We start from the raw sequence: 19,136 nt of genomic DNA on the forward strand, positions 1-19,136 counted from the left end.
ACAAATGTAAAAATTCGTAACACAACTTTACACGCAGAGAAGAGTAGACCAACGATCGCGTTTGCAATGCCATGTTTCTGACTTTGGTTAATAGGTTTTCAGAGTGAATCAGCACTTAGACCCTGAAAGAATGCAGTCCCTCCTCCAGGTGGCAGGCTTGTATTCGCTTTGAACAGATAAAAGTTTTTGTTTGCTGTTGGGTTTTTTTTTTTCCTTCCTTCCTTCCTTCCTTCCTTCCTTCCTTCCTTCCTTCCTTCCTTCCTTCCTTCCTTCCTTCCTTCCTTTTTCTTTCTTTCTTTCTTTCTTTCTTTCTTTCTTTCTTTCTTTCTTTCTTTCTTTCTTTCTTTTCTTCTTTCCTTCTTTTTGTTTTTGGTTTGGTCTTTTTTCTTTTTCCTTAAAATGTGTTCACATTTTCATAATACACAGAAAAAAGTATGTGGTTATTTGGTTTGCTCTAAGTCCGTTAGAAAATTGGCTTCGGAGGGGTGGGGGTAGAGACGGGTTGGGCCGGGGGACTACCCTACCGCACACACCTGCCAGACGGTGTCTGCCTCGTTTAAAAATTTTCAAAAATTGTTATATATTTTTTTCTTTTTGGAAAACCAATGGACATGTATAAACCATTCTGTCCACTTGGTCGCTTTCTTAGTCTTTTACGGACGAGGGTGAGGACTGGGGGCTGCTTGTCAATTTTATTTTCAATTTTTTATCATCATCATCATCATCATCATCATCATCATCAGTTATGATCTGTGGAGTCTGAGGGCGGCGGTTAGCTCTTGGGCATGTTGCTTCTGATCCTTAGGAGTTGTCTTCCAGAGAGTCTGTTAAGGGCTCCAGGGGGACGGCCGAGGCCGGCTCGTGCTGTTTTAAGCGTTTAATTGTGTTCTTCAGGGCTTGCCTCTTATTGCAGAACCAAACTCTAACTACTTCCCGATCATAGTTCAGCTTCTCGGCAATCTCGGTCATTTCCTGCCCAGAGGGGTGTGTGTTCTTCTCAAAGTGGGCATTGAGGATCTCAAGAGCCTGGGGGGTGAAGGAGGTGCGCCGCTTGCGCTTTTTGGACGGTTCACTCCCAATAAACTCGGTGAGGTTCTGCACACCTGCTCGGTGGCGGGCCTCAGCCTCAGCCATCCACCGCTCAAGCACCGGCTTGATCTTCTGGGCACTTTTAGGGGTGATGTCCAGCTTTTCAAACCTGGCAGGATACAAAAGGCCAGGGTTCAGTTTGGCTGTCAGACTGCTAGCTATAGTGTTCTCTTGGGCTTCCTGTGGTAGGAAAAAGTGGCTTCTCAGGATGGTGTGTCTGGGGGGAGAATTGAGAAAGAACAGTCTTACACTGAGTCCTCTGCCAGGGTGGGTGCCCTGCCTGCCTGCTGCCTGACTGACTGGCAGAGCGAATTCACTCCGGGGGAGCAGCCCGCTGCAAGGTGGCCGTCCCCGCTCAAGCCAGCACCACCCGGCCCGCATGCTCATGCCCCACATGCAGCCCGCACAGCCACACGGATGGGGAGACGGGGGCACACGGGGGGTTGCAGACGCCAGGACACACGACAGCCATCGCGAGGGGGATGAAAACCGACCTGCAGAGCCCTCCCCACCCCGCACACTCCAGAGATCTAAGCGCCTGTCAAACCGTTCGTCCCCAGCCATGTGTCCCCCACACTCAGAATCCTCAGGGCAAAAGTGAACGCCAGGGAGTGGCGCCAGGCGACAGCAGCTGTCATGTTCTTCCACCAAGAACGACTCCTTTCGTGTGCCCCCTTGAGGTTGCCTTAAACTCCTCCCATTGACTCGGTTATGAAAACACTGCTGTTTCGGTTACAGAGTCCGGGATGGAGACTGGGACTGGGTTCTTTTCATCTCTGTCTCATTTGAATCCCTCTCTCCCCCTCTCTCTCCCTCTCTCTGTCTCTCTCTCTTCCCTTGTCCCTTCTCGATCTCCGATAACAAACCGTTTGCACTAGATGTTAGTTAGCAACATGCCCCTTTCCAGGCAAAGCACAGCCCGTTGCTACTTTACGGTGGGCCTCATGCAGCCGGATACCCTGTAGTTGCTACCAATGTTCCCCTCTCACTGTCCCTGGTTGTGCTGAGGCCACCTCATGCTTTTCAAACACTGTCCGGGGCGATGGTGCACTTTGGCACTGGGGCATCGAGCTGTGTTTAATGTGTGATATCTGCAAACTGTCCTTGAATGATATCATTTTCTGCAAATGTGGTCTAGGTATCAGCAGCTCTCAGCAATTCTGGGCTACAGAATCTAGAAAAATTTCTGGGATTTTTAAGAAATATGAAGCATCTTGGGACAAAATTATATAGAGCGCATTAAGAGGTCATCCTGGTATCCAGTTCAGCCTCATGCTTCCACGAAATACAGCAAAGTACCAATTGCTTTTATTCCTTCATCTGTTTATTCTAAATCCAAATTCATGGCCTATGGTATGACAACTTTGGACACACAGATCCTCTCTCTCAGATCCTCTTCGGATTCACTCTTTTTAAGGGGTCAGTGTATTGAAAGACAACCATCTGACTGCAGAGTGCATCTTACTACAATGGGCTGTTCTCCTAGAGCTAAATGAACCTGCTTTAGCCAGTCTGAGTATGCTTTATAAGGATGCTTGCAGAAGGGCACGAAAGGATAGGCTTCCTCTACGGGCCATAATATTATCTTTGACACTGCATTTTAGGTATTGTGATAAGCAGTGCAAATAGTATCAAGTTTTAACGTGATTTCCAGTGCATTGCATTCTCTGTCTATAGATCAAGGGGTTATTTGTTTATTTATTTATTTTTAAACCCAACCTCCACTCCTGGTCAGAGGGGGAAGAAGTACATTTTGCTTTCAATAAAAAATGAACTACTAATCATCTAATGTCACTTAATGAGCTTGCCACAAAAGCTCTAACGGTCATGGAATTTGCCACATACTACATTTGACCATAAAAGCTCCAAAGCTTAAACTCTGGATAAACATGACAACAGGCTTCACAGTGCCATGGTGTGAGGGACAAAGCTGCAATAGGGATGTTCAGGGTGTTGGTGATGTTTCCTTCTCTTTGTCTCTCTCAAGGAGGGACTCATCAAAGGGTGCCTGGGAGCCACCCCTCCCTCCTAAGTGACACCTGAGTGTGCAGGCTCAAATGCAGATTCCTGTCTACCCCTTAAATAAATGTGAATTGTTCCAATGTCAGATCTCCGTCTCTTTCAAGGCTTTCATTTTTTTTCTTTTGGTATTTAGCTCCTATAACTGGCTCAGCCGGACCCTACAGGCTAGAGAAAGACTATAAAGTCGAGGCATATTCAGTTATATGGGGAGTTCCCAGGGTCTCTCTTGCCATTTCAGCCATTGCTTTCTTGGCTTCCCCGGGGAAGACTTCAGAAATCTACATATTTGATTGGGAATGCCCCAGACACTCTAAGGGTGTTGGTGAACACCTGAGATGGCACTCAAACCAATAAAAGGAAATCACGTTTTAGGACTAAAAATAAGCCAAAGAGGACTTTAGCAAAAATAACAAATTGACAACGACTTACAAACCTATGGCTGCCTTCATCACGAGGCTGTCAAGATGAAACAAAATTAATGTTTCCCAACAGGGAGCAGGCGTATTCATATCACTGATGCTGCTTGTTAGTGTTGATGTTTCTGTATTGTTGGGAATAACATATACAAGCCTTGAAACAAATTTCCCAGCAGTAGTATCCTTGTATAGACTGAATAAAGGTTATTTTCTACAGGGAGGTATCTTATAAGAAAAAACAGTAGGGGAGACCATAGAAGTGAGAGGATCCTATGGCGCTTTTTGTATTTAACAACAATCAATGGGTTTTATGGAAAATCATTGAGCAAAATGTGAGCTGCAAGCTACTACCCCATACTGATGTTATTTATAGCCTTAGTCTTAAACTGCAGGCAAAGTACACTTCCGTCCTTTGGGGAATACATTAAAAGTATAAAGAGCAGATAAAAAGACAGCATTTCATGGATCACCAAGAACAAAATCCACTTAAATGAGTTTAGAGTTGGTTTCTTGGCTTTTCCTGATGGAGGAGGACTCATAAGGCATTGCCCAAGAGGAAAAAGCTCTTACAGAAGTGCCTTTGTTACCTCATGCATAAACATGGGATTAGTGCAACACACACACACACACACACACACACATATGCATGCAGGGGTCTGCTGCTGGCGGCTTGACCCAGATCAACTTGAACACAACCAAGGCGGGATTCTATTATTTATTTATTTATTTATTTATTTTTATTTATTTATTCATTCATTAATTTTGGAGGGGGGCGGGGACAGCTTAGGCCAGATTCTTACCACCCCTTTCAAGTTACTTAAAGCAGCTACTTCTCTGAAAAAAAAATGTGCTTTGAGAGTTGTGTCTGGCAAGGCCATGTTAAAGCATTCCTTTGCGGTCACGAGATGGTTAATTTTCTTTCTACGGTGAATTTTTCTGGGAAAATCCTGAAAGCCATCCCTGGGCAGAAACGGTGGGAGGGTTAATACCCAGTGGGACTGGCGCCTGACAACGTTTGCTCGGGATACCTGTCTGCAGACAGGGGACGGTGGCTCTCAGCTGCAAAAGACGGCAGGTCCAGAAGGAAGCTTCTGGCCCGCCAGTGGGGGATTCCCAATGAGACTGCCTTCTTTGTGAGTTGATAGGAGTTATCAAGCCAGGACCCCGATCTGCTTAAGCACCTTCATTTCTGTCAGTGCCACCGATTCCAATGTATAACCGCCCCAGACTTAGTCCCCACACTCTACCCCTCCAGCTCTGCCCGCCCGAAGAAGAAAAGCTGAGCCATGAGGACAGACGAGGCCCAGGCCGGCCAGGACAGGTGACAGCATGTGGGCACGGGTTACCTGCAGATGGCCGACTGGCTGTACGCGGGGCCCTCTGTAGCACTGAGAGCCTGTCCCACCTGAGTCTGGGTCAGGCCAAGGGACAGGCGCCGGATTTTAAAAGCTTTGGCAAATTCTCGGATCTCCTCCAGATTAACCCCATCCACCTCACCCGCTGCCGTTTGAGGATCTGTGGAGATGTTTTTAAAAATAGGATCAATACGTCAACACACATCCAAGTGATAACTGTTTATTACGGTTTATAAGAAAGCGGCTCTCTTTAGCAGCAGAGTGGTGGGGGAAGCAGACACTGTGGAATGTTCTCTCTTGCTCCCAAGTGGGGCACCTGGGATCCCATCCTCAAGTCATTACACCTCTACAAGTCATCCTTCGGGGTGATTCTATCCCAGGTAAGGCCACAGGTAGTTCACATACTGCCACTTTCACAACACAAGAGTGTGCTCCCCTGGGCTGAACGGGTAACAGCCAGGGCAGGAAGGCACCAGCTAGGGGACGCATCTCCATTTTGCCCATAAACAGGTTCCAATACTGGGCAAAAATTGTACACATTTTGCCCATAAATATGGTCAAATATTCAGCAAAAATATATGAATATAAATTTGGTGCAGAAAAGTACAATTGTGCCACTTGAAATGTCTTAATTGGATTCTTAAGAGCTAAAAATTGTCCTTGAAAAAAAAAAATAGAATTTTCTATCTTTCCTTCTCCGGCTCACCGCTGCAGTCGGGCTAACAGATGGTAATGTTGTCTAATTTCTTTTGCTCACGTTAGCCCCTCCGAAGAGCCCGCTTATGAAGCTGTGAGAATAATATTGTCCCCCCTCCCCACACTCCCCATAGCAATAGCAGTTTACTGACACGATGCCTTTGTCCCCTAAAAGGGCACATAATAAAAAATGCCTACTGCAGGAAGGCTCCTTTGGTGCCGGATAACGCGGTCAATTTAGGACTTATCAAGGGAAATGACACAACAGCTGGAGAACGCACCCCCCCTTCCCGCTACTGATCCCCGGTAAATGATAAATGAAAGCGTACGCCAAGCTGGGACAGCATGGGTTGGGGCTAGGGAAAGATTTCAAAGTGCTGCTCCATCCTGCCTGGAGCGAAGCCTGTCTGCCTGCGAGCTGACTCTATTGTTCTCCACCTCATTCCCCGGACTTAGGTGAGAAGTTTTTCTCTTCCTCTCTCCGCACAATAATCCATCAATTTCAGTAATCAGTACTTGTCTAGGGACTCTGGTGGACTAGAGTAGTCTTCTGGGCTCAGGGCTACAGAAACCCCTGTTGTCAGGCAGAGAAATAAATATTTGCATTGCAAGGGCCGAGAGTTCTCAAAGACTTTTAGATAAACGTGTGAATATGGGGTCTGGGGTGGATGGAGAGGTCCAAGCTTCCCCTACAGATTCTCTCATAACAGGGGACACGGACTCTGTCGGTAGGATCAGCACTACAGTTGTGCATCTTCACATGAAAAAAACTTCTGTGGACTTTGTGCACATCCTTAGTCCTAATTTTGCCGAGGAAAGGTTGAAAAGTGGTCCAACCCCTGCGAACAGTTCTCTAAGTATTTCTTGAGTGACTCCAGGGGTGTCCTACTGATGGTTAAAGGGAGCAGGAGAAATAGGAGAGGCGGTTCTGGTCTCCATGGAGTTTGCAGTCTATAGGGGATTGGGGGTCAATATTATGAATGAGAAGCAATCCATGAAAAATACCAGGCTGAGTGTAATGGGGAACTAATGGGGTCACACCTGCAGCAGAATTGACAGAGGGAGACGTGACAGGAGGGAGGATGCATCTGAGTCATGCCCAATGGGCAGCCCATTCACAGAATGGAGAGGCCATATTCTGGGCAGTGGGAGCAGCATGCAGACGGGCACGGATGCCGGCAGGAGCAAAGCACAGTGAGGGTGTCTGCAAGGGTTTTGGACTGGGAGCTCCTGCTAGAAGTGCAGGATATTTCACTGTAGGGCATTGAGAATTGTGTCCATGGGCAGGGGCAGAGGGTGACCATAAAACTGATGAAGATTAATTAAAATCTTGCTTCCCCCTCCCCCAACTACCCTCTCCATCCCCCAAGAAGCCTGGCAACCCTGGTTCAAGAAAGACTTGTCTGGGTTGTCCTTGAGAGAGGCTGCCCTCTGGATCTTAAATCCCACCAGCACAGCAGCCTGGAGCAGCTTCAAGGGTTTGCTAAGGATTCTGGGAAGTCGCGTCCACGCACATAGCAGCCTGGAGCCTCTTCTCTCCTTTCTTCATTTAAACGTTCCTAGAGCAGAAGTTGCAAATGAGCAGCTTGCACATAAAACTCAGCTTTCCTAGAGCTTACTGTTTTTTTGGACTTCCCAACATTTAAACATTGGGAGATTTCTAAAGAAAAAAAATCTCATTTTTTTTTTACATTCTTTTGAGATGTTGGAAGATCTGGCTGTACCTGGTCTCTGTTGGAGCTTCTGGGGAACAGTCAGCTAGAACTGGTTCTGGCTGGCCCATTCAGCTGCTCCTCCTTCTCCTCATCTGCAGCCCTCCTAGACCTGCTGCCTGGCTCAGCCTATTTTGCGACTCTGTGTTTAGTGTGTGCTTCCCAACAGGGTGGAGATCGGTTCTGGGGTGGTGGCGAAGTCTTAGATCGGACAATGGTTGTGCCCACCCCCCAAGCCCCAGAGGGCTGCGAGGCTACACAGACAGACGTGCAGTAGATCTGTGATATTAACGTTTCATGGGGGGGGGGGGTAGGGCAACTGGGATTTAAAAGCAAAGCATAAAGGGGCTACGTGTGCGGGAGGAGGTGATGATAAAATACTAGTTGAGACCCTCTGGTTTGGAGCAGAGCCCCAGACACCTGGTACAGATGGGCACAGGGAGAGAGGACTCTGGGCAGCCTTACCAGCTTGGGAATGGAGGTTCAAACCCGAGGGTGAGAAATTGTAAACTGGAGACTTTCCTTGTAGCCATATGGCATTTAGGGTGGTGCTTAGGAGTCACCTGATGGGGCCCAGGACATGCATTTTGAACAAATACTGCAGGTGATTCTGATGCAGGGGATCCCTTGACCCCCAGGGCAGGGTTGGGGGTAGCTTCTGGCCTGCCCTAGTTGGGGCATGGCTCCCTCTGCACATCACTGTCTTCTCTCGACTCTTTACCATCATTCTTCACCAGGTTCCACTGCACAGAAAAGTTGCCGTGCCACCTGTGTAAGAGCGATGAGCCAAAAAGGTCCTATGGTGGCGCGGTGCCCTGGGCAGGTGCCCTTCCCCAACCCCAGCCCCGTCCGGGTGTCAGCGGGCTGGGGTTGCCAAGCTAGTCCGGGGTTAAGGGGGACAGCTGTTCTCTGAGCAAAGCTTAGAGCCTCCGTGGGAGGGGACTGTCCTGCCCTGCGTTCACTCCATTTCTAGATGTGTGAAAATCAGGGAGTTGGGTGGCCCGTGAGGGTTGGGGCCTTAGACTTGGGGGGCAATCCTCAGTAAACCCCGCCTGTCTGCCTTCTTGCCTTTAAGGTCTATTATGTCTCCTGGAGACTAGCAACACAATCCATGTGTGTCCAGGGATTGTCCGACAATCCCTGGAGCTGGGCAGAGAGCCTCTTACGGCCGCACTGACATGTGAGGCCGGTTGTCAGGACTTTCACTCCGAGGCTCGGGGCCCTGGATGCCTGCCCCACTGAGCCCAGCATCTTCCGTGGCTCCAGACAAATGCTTATTGCACCAGGAGGCGGAACTCCTTTCTCCTCCTCATCCTCATCTTTTCTTCTTCTTTCTTCTTCTTCTTCTTCTTCTTCTTCTTCTTCTTCTTCTTCTTCTTCTTCTTCTTCTTCTTCTTTCTTCTTCTTCTTCTCCTCCTCCTCCTCCTCCTCCTCCTCCTCCTCCTCCTCCTCCTCCTTGTCTTTTTCTTCGTTCTACTTACAGAGCTGATGAGACAGGAATGGTTGTGAAATTTAAGCAGCGTGATGGTCTGTTGGATAAAGGCCTGGGGAGGGGAAATCGGTGTCTCCTGGTTGGTACAATGTGTTCATTGCTGGAGGTGAGCTGCCTGGTTTTCTTTCCATTTTTGTTCTTACCCATAAAAGCAGATGGTAAAATGTCTTGCAGCTTTCTCCATGAGTCCCAAGACTACAGAGGCCTCCCCATGCAAAAAAAGGGGCCCACCTGTGGAAAAAAATCCATTTCACCTTGATTACAACCTGCGAGACTTGTCTTCACACTTGGGGAGACTTCACCAGGTGGTGCCTGTAAGGTGTTTTTGGATTAATGAGAAAAACTGATACTTTTTTTTTTTTTTTGGATCCTAAAGTTTCTGACTTAAAACTCTTCAGGATTTCCTCCCCCATCCCCCCACTTTTGGAACAATTCCCCTTCCTTAAGGGACATATGCTTTTCTATTTGAGGAGAGAAAACAAGAAGGGAATGTGGTAAATGGGACCTTCTTCCCTGGAACGTGACTTCAGCTCTCAGTTTGGCTCAGAGGTTGACATTCCACCCAGGGGTAGCTCAGTCTGGCTTTCGCTCATCCAGGTTGGGTCAATTTCAAGGATGAATCTGAGGCCACCTTGATGGGGACCCCAGAGGGATCTCTCAGATCCCCCTACTGGGTGGACTCAACACTAGAGCAACCCAGTCTGGGATTTCTCTGCATTGAGGAGGAAGTGACACCTTTAACAGAAGTTTGCTCCAGATTAAGTCGGCCCAATATATTAAGAACAGGGTCAGAAAGTGACAGCAATGATTGCCAGCCCCCGCCCTGAATCTGACCCTCGCTGGAAGAGCCAGAAGATCAACCTATATAGAGATTAACTGGCCGAGAGATTTAGACTCCACTGGCATTGAAAATTGGCAGGGATTCGTAAGTATACTGATGACGCTTCCCAAGTCAAATCTGGAATGCAAGGGCTGAAAAGTCAAAGATTTTTATGGGAACTAAATGCAAATTGGGAGAAAACAAACCTGTTCTGCAGAATCTGGTTGTATGTTTGTTGGATCTGCCCCATCCTGAATGCTAAGGCTGGACGGGCACAGATGTTTTGTTTTGTTTAATTTTAAAAATTCAGCCCCTTCTACCCGTTAACGCGGACGTCATATAAGGGGTTGCTAACTGGGTCGAACGGTCAGCATCCATCAACATCATCCTCCTACAACCTCTGCTTATGGGATTTTAATATGAAAAATATGCAACTTTAAAGAAACTGCCAAGGGTGAATTAACTGTCTTATGTAAACACTCATCTGCTTTTTTTTTTCAATGCTATTCTCACAGCCAATAGCGGGCATATTTACCAAATATTTCCAAGAAATAAGAAACCATTTAGGAACGTGCAATGTAATTTGGAAGAACAGTTGACTTGCAATAGGGTTACTTCACTGTGGAGAATGTGAATTGTGATCATGGGAATCGGGGGTGCCATTAGCTATGACCGTGCATCTTTACAGTCACTCGATGGTTTGTTTTTTTTTGTGGTAATACCCAGAGGTCCTTTGCTATCCAAAAGATCAAGTTTACAGGCCAGGGGTTTAAAAAGTGTGTACTGAAAAACAGAACAAAACCAAACTTGGCAAAGAATTTTTAAAAACCCCAAATCTACCTGTTTTTACATAGCACTGTGTGTCTTGGGCCAATTTGGGACGTTCGTCTAGTCATCTGTTTGACCCTATTAGGCTTTCCGAAAGCCCTGCTTGTTGAAACTATATTTACCTCTGAGGACTGCAGAGACTAAGCAAAGTTTAACACAGGGCCAGCTGTGTAGCTACTGTGAACAGGTACCGTACAGATGTCTTACCACCTGTGACTATTTGGTAATGCTGAGCTCGGATGTGGTGTTCTTTGCATTTGAAGATCCTGTTATCATTGCTAAGGCATTAACTCTGCATTCTTTTGCCTGGAGAGGGGAAGATTTTGGTTCCATTTTCTCTGGAACGATGGCAAGACGTGCAGGGTTACAATGACAGTCTTTGACCGTGAAGTGGGAGGGTTCATCGACCAAGGTCTCGACCACAGGTTCAACTCCAGTTGTGACCTGCTTCTTACTATGGCCTTGGTCTCTTGGAGGGATTTGTTGATTAACCATTCTACTCAATTCAAGAATTATTTACTCTTGCAAGTCCTTCTGTTCTGTCTCAACCTCCAAAACTGAGTTAACTGTGGGCTGTATTGCCAGAGTCCCTATTCCTGTGTTGAGCATAGCATTCATTTCCTTTTATTGTAACTGTGTTTCTTGTTACCAGTTCATGACCTCCCCCAGGGCAGGAAGCACATCTGGCTTATTTTTGCTTTCCTCATTTCTGTTCCTGTGCTCAGCATATACATGGTGCTCAATAAGTGTTTTTATTTTTAAGTTGACAGCCTCTGATTAAACCACCCTTTTATTCCCCTGTGAATTGAACCTGTGTAGCAACTGTATCTAAAGTATGGGGTTGGGTCTCCCCAAAATATCCTATCTGCAGATTTGGTGAAGCTTTATCTCAGACAAAAATAATTTTAAATGGATAGTTCATGCTTGAATATAAACTTCAAAATATGCACAATGTCTAGTTTTTCTCTTTATATTAGCTCAGAGAAAAGCCTGTGCTTTAATCGTAAGGTGTGGGTCCAGGCATTTAAAGGATTATTTGAGGAATATTTAGGTGATTTGATATATTTTGTCATTCAGATTTCACTGGATAAAATTTATGTGTAAGCATCTTATTTTTTAAGGCAGCTGTGCTGTGTGGTGTGTATACGACCCATTGAATCAGACTCTTTAGGTTATCGTCCTGGCCTTGCCGCCCATTAGATTTGTCACACAGAGTGTCACGATCTCTCAACCAAGATGGAATGTGGTACTTCTGACAGAAGATGGCCAAAATGGTTGTACCTTCAGGATCTATCTGACGTCAGGTTCAAGATCTGAAAATGAGGGTTTCTAGGACTTCATTGTGAGTATTAAGACAAGCACAATATTGAAAGTGCTTTGAAAACCCTACTTTACACATGAAATCTCAAACAAAGATTTGTTGGGGGAATCTGCATCAGAGAAATGCTCCGTGTATCATTCATTGCGTAGTTGGGTTTTGAGACAGGAAGAAATTAATTAAGCAACATGCTCAAAATCTGTAGCAATTTTAAGCCTAGTAATGGGTTTGTGTAAAGTCTGTCCCCCGGGTTACAACTAGAGCCTCTATGTATCTGCCTGAGAAGGCTCCTGATACAGGCTCTGCATGTGGGTTTGGCGTTTCCTGCCTCAAGTGCATACAGTAAAGGAGTCTCTGTCCCCATTCTTCATATTTCATATCAGGATATGTAATATGGGTCACTCATTATACACCTAGAACTTAGATGCCCCATTGGCACTTGTGCAGCTGAAGTTCCATCTGTCCCATTACGTAGCTCTGTTACTGATGTCTAAAAAAGGCTAATCCTTTCCTGCCCAGTTTGAGACAAGTGACTAGAGAGAACCGGGTGTCATCCATCCGTCTGTCCGTGTGTTCATCCACTCATCCATCTCTAGTCATCCAGCACGTACCGAATGCTTACGTTGTGTAATATTTGTGGGGTGGTTTGTGCTTGACTTCATATTTAACTTATGTCTTCTTTATAAGATGTTTGATCTCAGTTCCTTTTCTCTCAGGACCAAAGCTTAACAGCCTATCCTAAATTTGTGCCCTTGCTGCTCTTTACAACTAGAGTATTTTGTGGAAACTTATGCAGAATATCGAATTGGAATGACATTGAAATCTTTTGTAATACCCCTATGAGGAGTGCCTCTATTGTGGAAAATCTGACTAAAATGAACTTAGCTGTGATTTTGCTTAAGTAAGACTAGAGTTTCTGGCCCAAACGAGAGGGGTTGTATATCTAAACAACCTATAATAACTGATTGATGGTAAACTCCATATGTAACCTGAAGTTTGGTGTTGACCCATTTGTGGGATCAGGAGCCTTCAGGCTAGTCCACTGAGATACTTGGGCATTTTAATATCTTCCCATAATTCCTAATTCTCTTCTCCATTCTGTATCATCCTTGCCTGTATAATTCCTATAATTGAATATAGATGCATGTATGCACACACACATATAATATTTTTTGGGGGGGTTGCTTGTATGGGGAGGGCATGGCAACCCTCCCTTTTGCTTTGCATGACAGATGATATGTGAGGATCCCTACTGTTCCCATTATAACAAGCTATTCATGACACTTGATCAAACAGAGATACTCAGATGTGTTCTCAGTTTATGGCACAGTTGCCCATGCAGGGCTTTGGCCCTTTTAAACCTATAATTACTGGGTTTTCGTTTCCTGGAGAATTATAATCTAAGTGCGCATTCTATGATTTTTTTATGGGTAAAAACTGCATTGAAGGTGAACAACCTACGTGAAATTAGACCATTGTCCCACACATCTAACATGTTTCACTTTGCATGTGTCACATATGCTGTCTTTACCTGGGGCCAAAAATTATATAAAAAAATTTAAAAAATATATATATAGCCCGGCTCAGGGAAGCAGACTCCCAGGCTTATTTTATTTTATGAATGGTGGTTCAGAGATTTCCCAATCCCATGGCAGCCCATGCAGCTTCCCTCACGGGCCCCTGGAGGCAGCTCCCTGCGCATACACACCCACCCGCCCACGGGCACGCTCTCTTTTATTTCCTCTGACACCTACAAATAGAATGGCAGGGGACTTCAAACACACAGAAAAGCTGCTTGACCTGCTGGCTGAGTGCCTGTTGTTGGTTATTTCAGTTCTGAGCTCTGTGGCTCATGCCCTGCAAACTGATCAGTTCTCCCTTCTGAAGAGGATGGGCCGACTCAACAGGGCAGAGAGCACTTGAGATAGACCCTGGCCCCAAGCACACTCATCCACCGGGTGTGCTTTGGGGGACTGCTTCCTTAAGGAACCATGTGGCCCTGGGCAGTGACCTTATTCCAGCATTGGCCTTAGAAGAGCCAGGAAATTCCTCTTTGATGTTGAAAGAAGAGAGAAAGGAGGACAGGGGCATAGTGGGAGAGAGAAAGGGAGGAAGAGGGGGAGGAGGAGGAGGGGGCCGGAGGAGCAGGAGGACCTAGAAGAGGGGAAGGAGGAGGAGGGGGAGCTCCTGGAGGAGGGGATGGAGGAGGAGGGGGAGGAGGCGGGGAGCAGGGAAAGCATTGCAGATAGGCAACAAGAAGGCCACCATGATTTAACAGAGCCAGAAAGGATACTTACTGCTGACTAACTGCCCCACGCTCAAAGCTGAAGAAGAGGAGGATGAGGAGGAGGAAGAAGAAGCCTGCCGGACGGGGCTTTGAGACATGGATGCTTGGCTATGAGCCAGGTGCAGAAGGTTGCTTTGGGAGGCTGCTTGACCCACTGACGTCTGGGAGGTTTGGTGGAGCTACATGGGAGGGGGTGTAAAAAAAAATACACACATGAGTAAGAAATCAGGGGGAAAGTGCCAGAGAATAGACATTTCATCTGGGGTAGAAGCATTATATTTCCAAGAACACATACTTCTCAGGAACGGTGCAAACTCTATGCAACTGGCAGTATTTTTTTTTGTATATAATATTTTGCTGCTTGCCTGACAGGCATTTGATTAGTAATCCTAAATATATTATTAATTCCCTACTTGGCTTGCTGGAACACCCAATTTTCTACCTTTCTCGACCACAGCGTGTGGCTGGACTCTTCTCTGCCTGTTCACACAATTACAGTGCACTTGACAGGCTTCTCAAGTATGTACAGAGAAAATACGGTGCTTGCGATCACCTCGGAGTGTGCAGCTCAAGCTTAAAGGTGTGGCTGCGCCCACCCATTTTGCCTTCTGTAGCTGGTATTTTTAGGAAAGGTCCCATTTGGGTTGAGCGTGAATGGAGTTTGAGAACTTTCTGCTCCCCTGGATCAAAGAGTCTGGCTGGATTACTGTAAAGTTGGGGGAAAAAAACGTTCTCTGATGTCCTATGGGCCACGGGGAGAGAAGTTGGGACAGCCAGGACAAAAATATCCAGTAACATTTGTAGTTTTTGGTCGTCATTTTCTTACTGTGTGCCACCCTGTGTTAAGTAAGGGCTTTCATGCATGCCCTTGCTCATTTAATTCTCCTAGGAGCCTGTGAAGTGGGTGTTATTTTGACCTCTCTTTTGCAGACAAAGAAGTGGAAGCTCAGCGAGGTTAAAGGGTTTTTGTAGGTTCATCCAGTAGGTGTGGGGGAGCTTTTGTCTGGATATGTGAAGTCTGACCCTGAGGCTCGAGCTCTAATCACAATGCCACAAGCAAGCATTAACCTAATTTTCAAATTTTAAGGAGGCTCGAGAAAGGCTGTCTTTATGTCCATTTATTCATGACTCCTTTACAGGTTCTCAAAGGCTGGCTGTCCTGGGTAGTGAGAGAAGCCCAGCTCAGGAGAGGAGGGTTGGAGGAAAGGCAAGTGATTGCAAGTACGGGGTCCCCTTGGAGACTCAGGGGGGATCCCACCATCTGTGTTTTGCCCTTCCCAAGAAGCTGACACGAAGGGGGCTGCTCAAGATCCTGGGCAGGTGCACGATCGGCCTCAGCTGTCACTGGCTTTGTGATTGGAGATAGCACTACTTGGTTTGCAAATTGCCTTCATGGCCATCTTCACACTCCCAGAGTGTGAATCACAGAGGTGTAGCAGAGTTTTTATAGAAGGAAGTCAGCCTGGGAGTAGAATCAGGTCAGGTCCTGAACTTTGGTGGGAAAGATCAGGGCCTGACCTGATCTTTGATCACCTTCTCAGTATCTGACAGCCAGCCTGGGATGTGTCAACCTCACGTTTGTCATTGCTTTCCCTGTGTGTGTGTGTGTTCATTTTTTTCATTCAACTTTATTGAGAGATAATTTATACATAATAAAATACACCCATTTCAAGCGGTCAGTTTGGTGAGTTTTATCAAATAGATACACCTGTGAAACTACCATCATAATCAAGTCATAGAACCTTCCTTCCCATCATCCTGTAGAGTCCCCTAAGCCCCCTGGCAATCGATTTCCTCCCAATGCCCAGCCCCAGACAACCACTGCTCTGCTTTCCTTCACAATGGACTCGTTTGGCATAATCCTTAAAATGGAATGGTACATTTTTCTTTTATCTGGCTTTTTTTGGCCTTCATTTTTAAGATTCATTATGTTGCATGTGTCAGCAATATCATGACTTTCATTGCTGAGTAGAACATATAGTATATGTTTGTAGCGTATACATCTATATTTACATAGATATCTATGCCATAGGTTGTTTATCCATTCATCCATTGATGGACATTTGGGTTATTTCCAGTTTGGGTCTATCATGAACAGCGTGGTCATAAACACTTACGTACGAGTGTTAGTGTATACCTGTGTTTCCATTTCTCTTCTGTAAATAACTAGGAGTGGAATCGTGGGATTCCTGCATTGTACTATACATGCATGTTGCACTTTGTAAAAGAAGCTACCAAACTGATTGCCGATGTGGTTGGAGCATTTCGTATTCTCACAAGAAATATCTGAAAAATCCAGCGGCTCTACATTCTTGCCAATGCTTGGGATTTAACCAGTCTTTTAAATTCTGGAACATGTTTTTTTTTTTTTTTTTTTTGGAACATGTTTTTTAACCTTCAATTAACTGTGACTAAGGTGCTACCTTGGAGAGGTATATAAGGAGCTATTTCCCCTTCTGGCCCCTTGTGGCAATGCTTTTGCTCCTCGGATACCCATGACATCCCTATGCAGCAGATACACCCTGCATGATTATGATGAATAAATGACTGGTCCAAGGTCATGTAGTCTGAAGCACATTAGAACCCGGACTCTCACTTATAGCTCAGAGCTCTTTCTGGAATGCCATGTTGTCCCCCTTCAGAATCACTTGCCATTCCTTCTCAAATGAACATCCTTATTGTTACTGAACTGTGCTAAGTGGAGGCGATATTGTGAATAAAAGATAGTGATAATTGACGTGGAACCCCAATTAATATGCATCAAGCATCTGCCCAAAGTAATTAGGCAATCTGCTGAGCACATAACCAACAATGGAATCCAGTAAATTTTATTCTGTAGGGACACATATTAAAGATTAAATCTATTTTTAATTTGCTTAATAAAATGTGATAGATATTTGCATGTCAGTCTACCCCTTCTAACTTATTGAGTTGTCCTTCTAAATATTGTTACTTGACAAAAGCTTTTCACAGTTTTGAGTCACTGAATCATGAGATAGCCTTCCGTTTTACCATGCCATCAATATTTTATTGGCCCTGGGTGTGGTAAGGTACCATCAAGAAACTGGGTAAGACAATAATCAATTAAAATTTTTCTTCTTCAGATACAACTCAGTAGAGAAAAAAATTAATGGGCTGCAATCACAAAATAGTCAAAAGGCAAACAGGGCTTATGCATTAAGCAATGCAGGAGAAGAAATTCAAGAGGAAAATAAAATTGTTCTTGTAAGAGCTTGTTCTGTGTCCACACAGTCAAAGAATGAGATGACTCTAAGATATCTAAGAATCTAAGAAGAATTTATTTCTTCCAGGAAATTGGGGTATTGGTTTTCCTCCAGAGTTTAGCCAAACAGTATGGAAGAACCAAGAAAAATTCCAAAAAGTTCTTACTTGTCAAGAATCACGATTATATTAGCAGTAGCATACTTAATGGGGCTCATATATCTCAGTCCAGTGTAGGGAGTGTATAAATATGTATCTGTTAATTCTAGAATCACTTATAAGTCCAGATAGAATATAGCCTTTTGTACTTATCAAAAAGAACCCAGAGATTGACCTTCTTTGATAAATTCCTCCCTCAGAAAAAGAGGATGTTAGTGTTACATTTCTGTTACTTCCCATCCCTAAAACTGCAATTCTTTCAGATAAATGACAAAAAAAGAATAGCCTCATCTGTGATATTCTTTGCTTAATGGTTTTGATGCATTAATCTTTAGAAATATTATGCTGAAAAATATATGTATCAAATAAAGAAAGGGAAAGCAGAGACTTAAGCCACTTCATGAAACCCCTGGGATTTCAATATAAAAATTTCAAAGACTTTAAATAACCAGTATTAGAAAAACGTTATTTAATTAGGTTTAACTATGTTGTTTTTGTAGACCCTGATTTAAATATGAAAATCATGTATGACTTGTACTGCATAATTACTGGCAAAAGAACAAGGTGTCTGTATAATGCCTCAAATGTAACTGGCCATAAAAAGTGGAAGTGTTTACAAAAGAAAGTGCGGGGAATTAGGGAGCGAGTAGGATCCTGGAGGAAAGGCTTCTTTCCTTTTCCTTCCTGGAGAGAAAGGGAAACTTAGAAGCTTCTATGAGGCAGATGTTTTATGACATTGCCTTGATCTTAAGAGGCCAACTACACGGATACCATTTATGGGATGCTTCCCATGTGTTCTTACGTATACTTTTAAATCTTGAGATTAGCTCTCTTGGTTAGGTATTGGTGTTGTCACTACAGAGGAGGAAACAGACCTAAAAAGACCAGCTGGCTTACCTGGGGTTGCACAGCTGGTATAAATAAGTGAGCTTTGAATCCAGTGAAGTCTGACTCAGGAGCCAGGGCTCCCTCCAGTAGGCACATGGCTGCCCCACTCCTGTCTACCACTGGAGACAGTTATGAGTCAGGGAGACATCAGGAAGCTCTAGCTGAGTGGTGTGGAAACAAATGAGATGTGTTCACATTGGTCATGGTGAACATATGCTAGAGTTAATGGGCTGGAGGGTAAATCATGGTCTATAATTTTGACCATATCTCATCTGTTTTGCTAAATACCACAATTTAAGTATTTTTCTACTTTGGGATTATTTTCTACAGGTCCTGAAGTATTTAAAATATCATATATATATATATATATATATATATATATATATATATATATATTTTTTTTTTTTAGGAAAAACATGGTGGTCAGAGGTGGCCAGAGCATTATGATTTTGGTGTGGTCTGGGCCACATCCTTGATGGAGTTGCCTATAGATTGTCTTTTGCTTAATATAATGAGTCCCAGTTATTTGCAGTCCTCCAAATGTACTTTTCTCAGTATCCCATTTATTTGATCATATTTTCTATTCACAATACCCTCACTGCACTGCCTAAAGGAGCTGGAATTTATTCCCACCTAAGTTCTGGTAATCATTTTCTTGCCTTTATTGAGCTGTAAGTCAGATGTAAATAGGCTGCATTATGGGCTGAAATGTGTCCCGCCCCAAATTCATAGGATGAAGTCCTAACCTCTAGTATCTCAGAATGTGACTATAATTGGAGATTGGGTCTTCAAAGAGGTAATTGAGTTAAAATGAGGTCCTTAGGTCAGGGCT

General features: G+C 44.7%; 1 protein-coding gene across 1 annotated transcript in view; it reads right to left on the bottom strand.

The window, feature by feature from the left end:
- Window positions 1-801: 801 nt before the first annotated feature.
- The window catches only part of POU6F2 (POU class 6 homeobox 2), a 468,834-nt gene continuing 450,499 nt past the window's right edge, over window positions 802-19,136 (bottom strand). Inside the window, 3 exon segments of the mRNA XM_055301115.1 lie at window positions 802-1,306; window positions 4,874-5,042; window positions 14,046-14,214. Of these exon segments, the coding sequence (XP_055157090.1) occupies window positions 802-1,306; window positions 4,874-5,042; window positions 14,046-14,214 (843 nt within the window).

The sequence above is a fragment of the Nyctereutes procyonoides genome, unplaced genomic scaffold (assembly GCF_905146905.1).
Source record: "Nyctereutes procyonoides isolate TBG_1078 unplaced genomic scaffold, NYPRO_anot_genome, whole genome shotgun sequence".
NCBI classification, from domain to species: domain Eukaryota; kingdom Metazoa; phylum Chordata; class Mammalia; order Carnivora; family Canidae; genus Nyctereutes; species Nyctereutes procyonoides.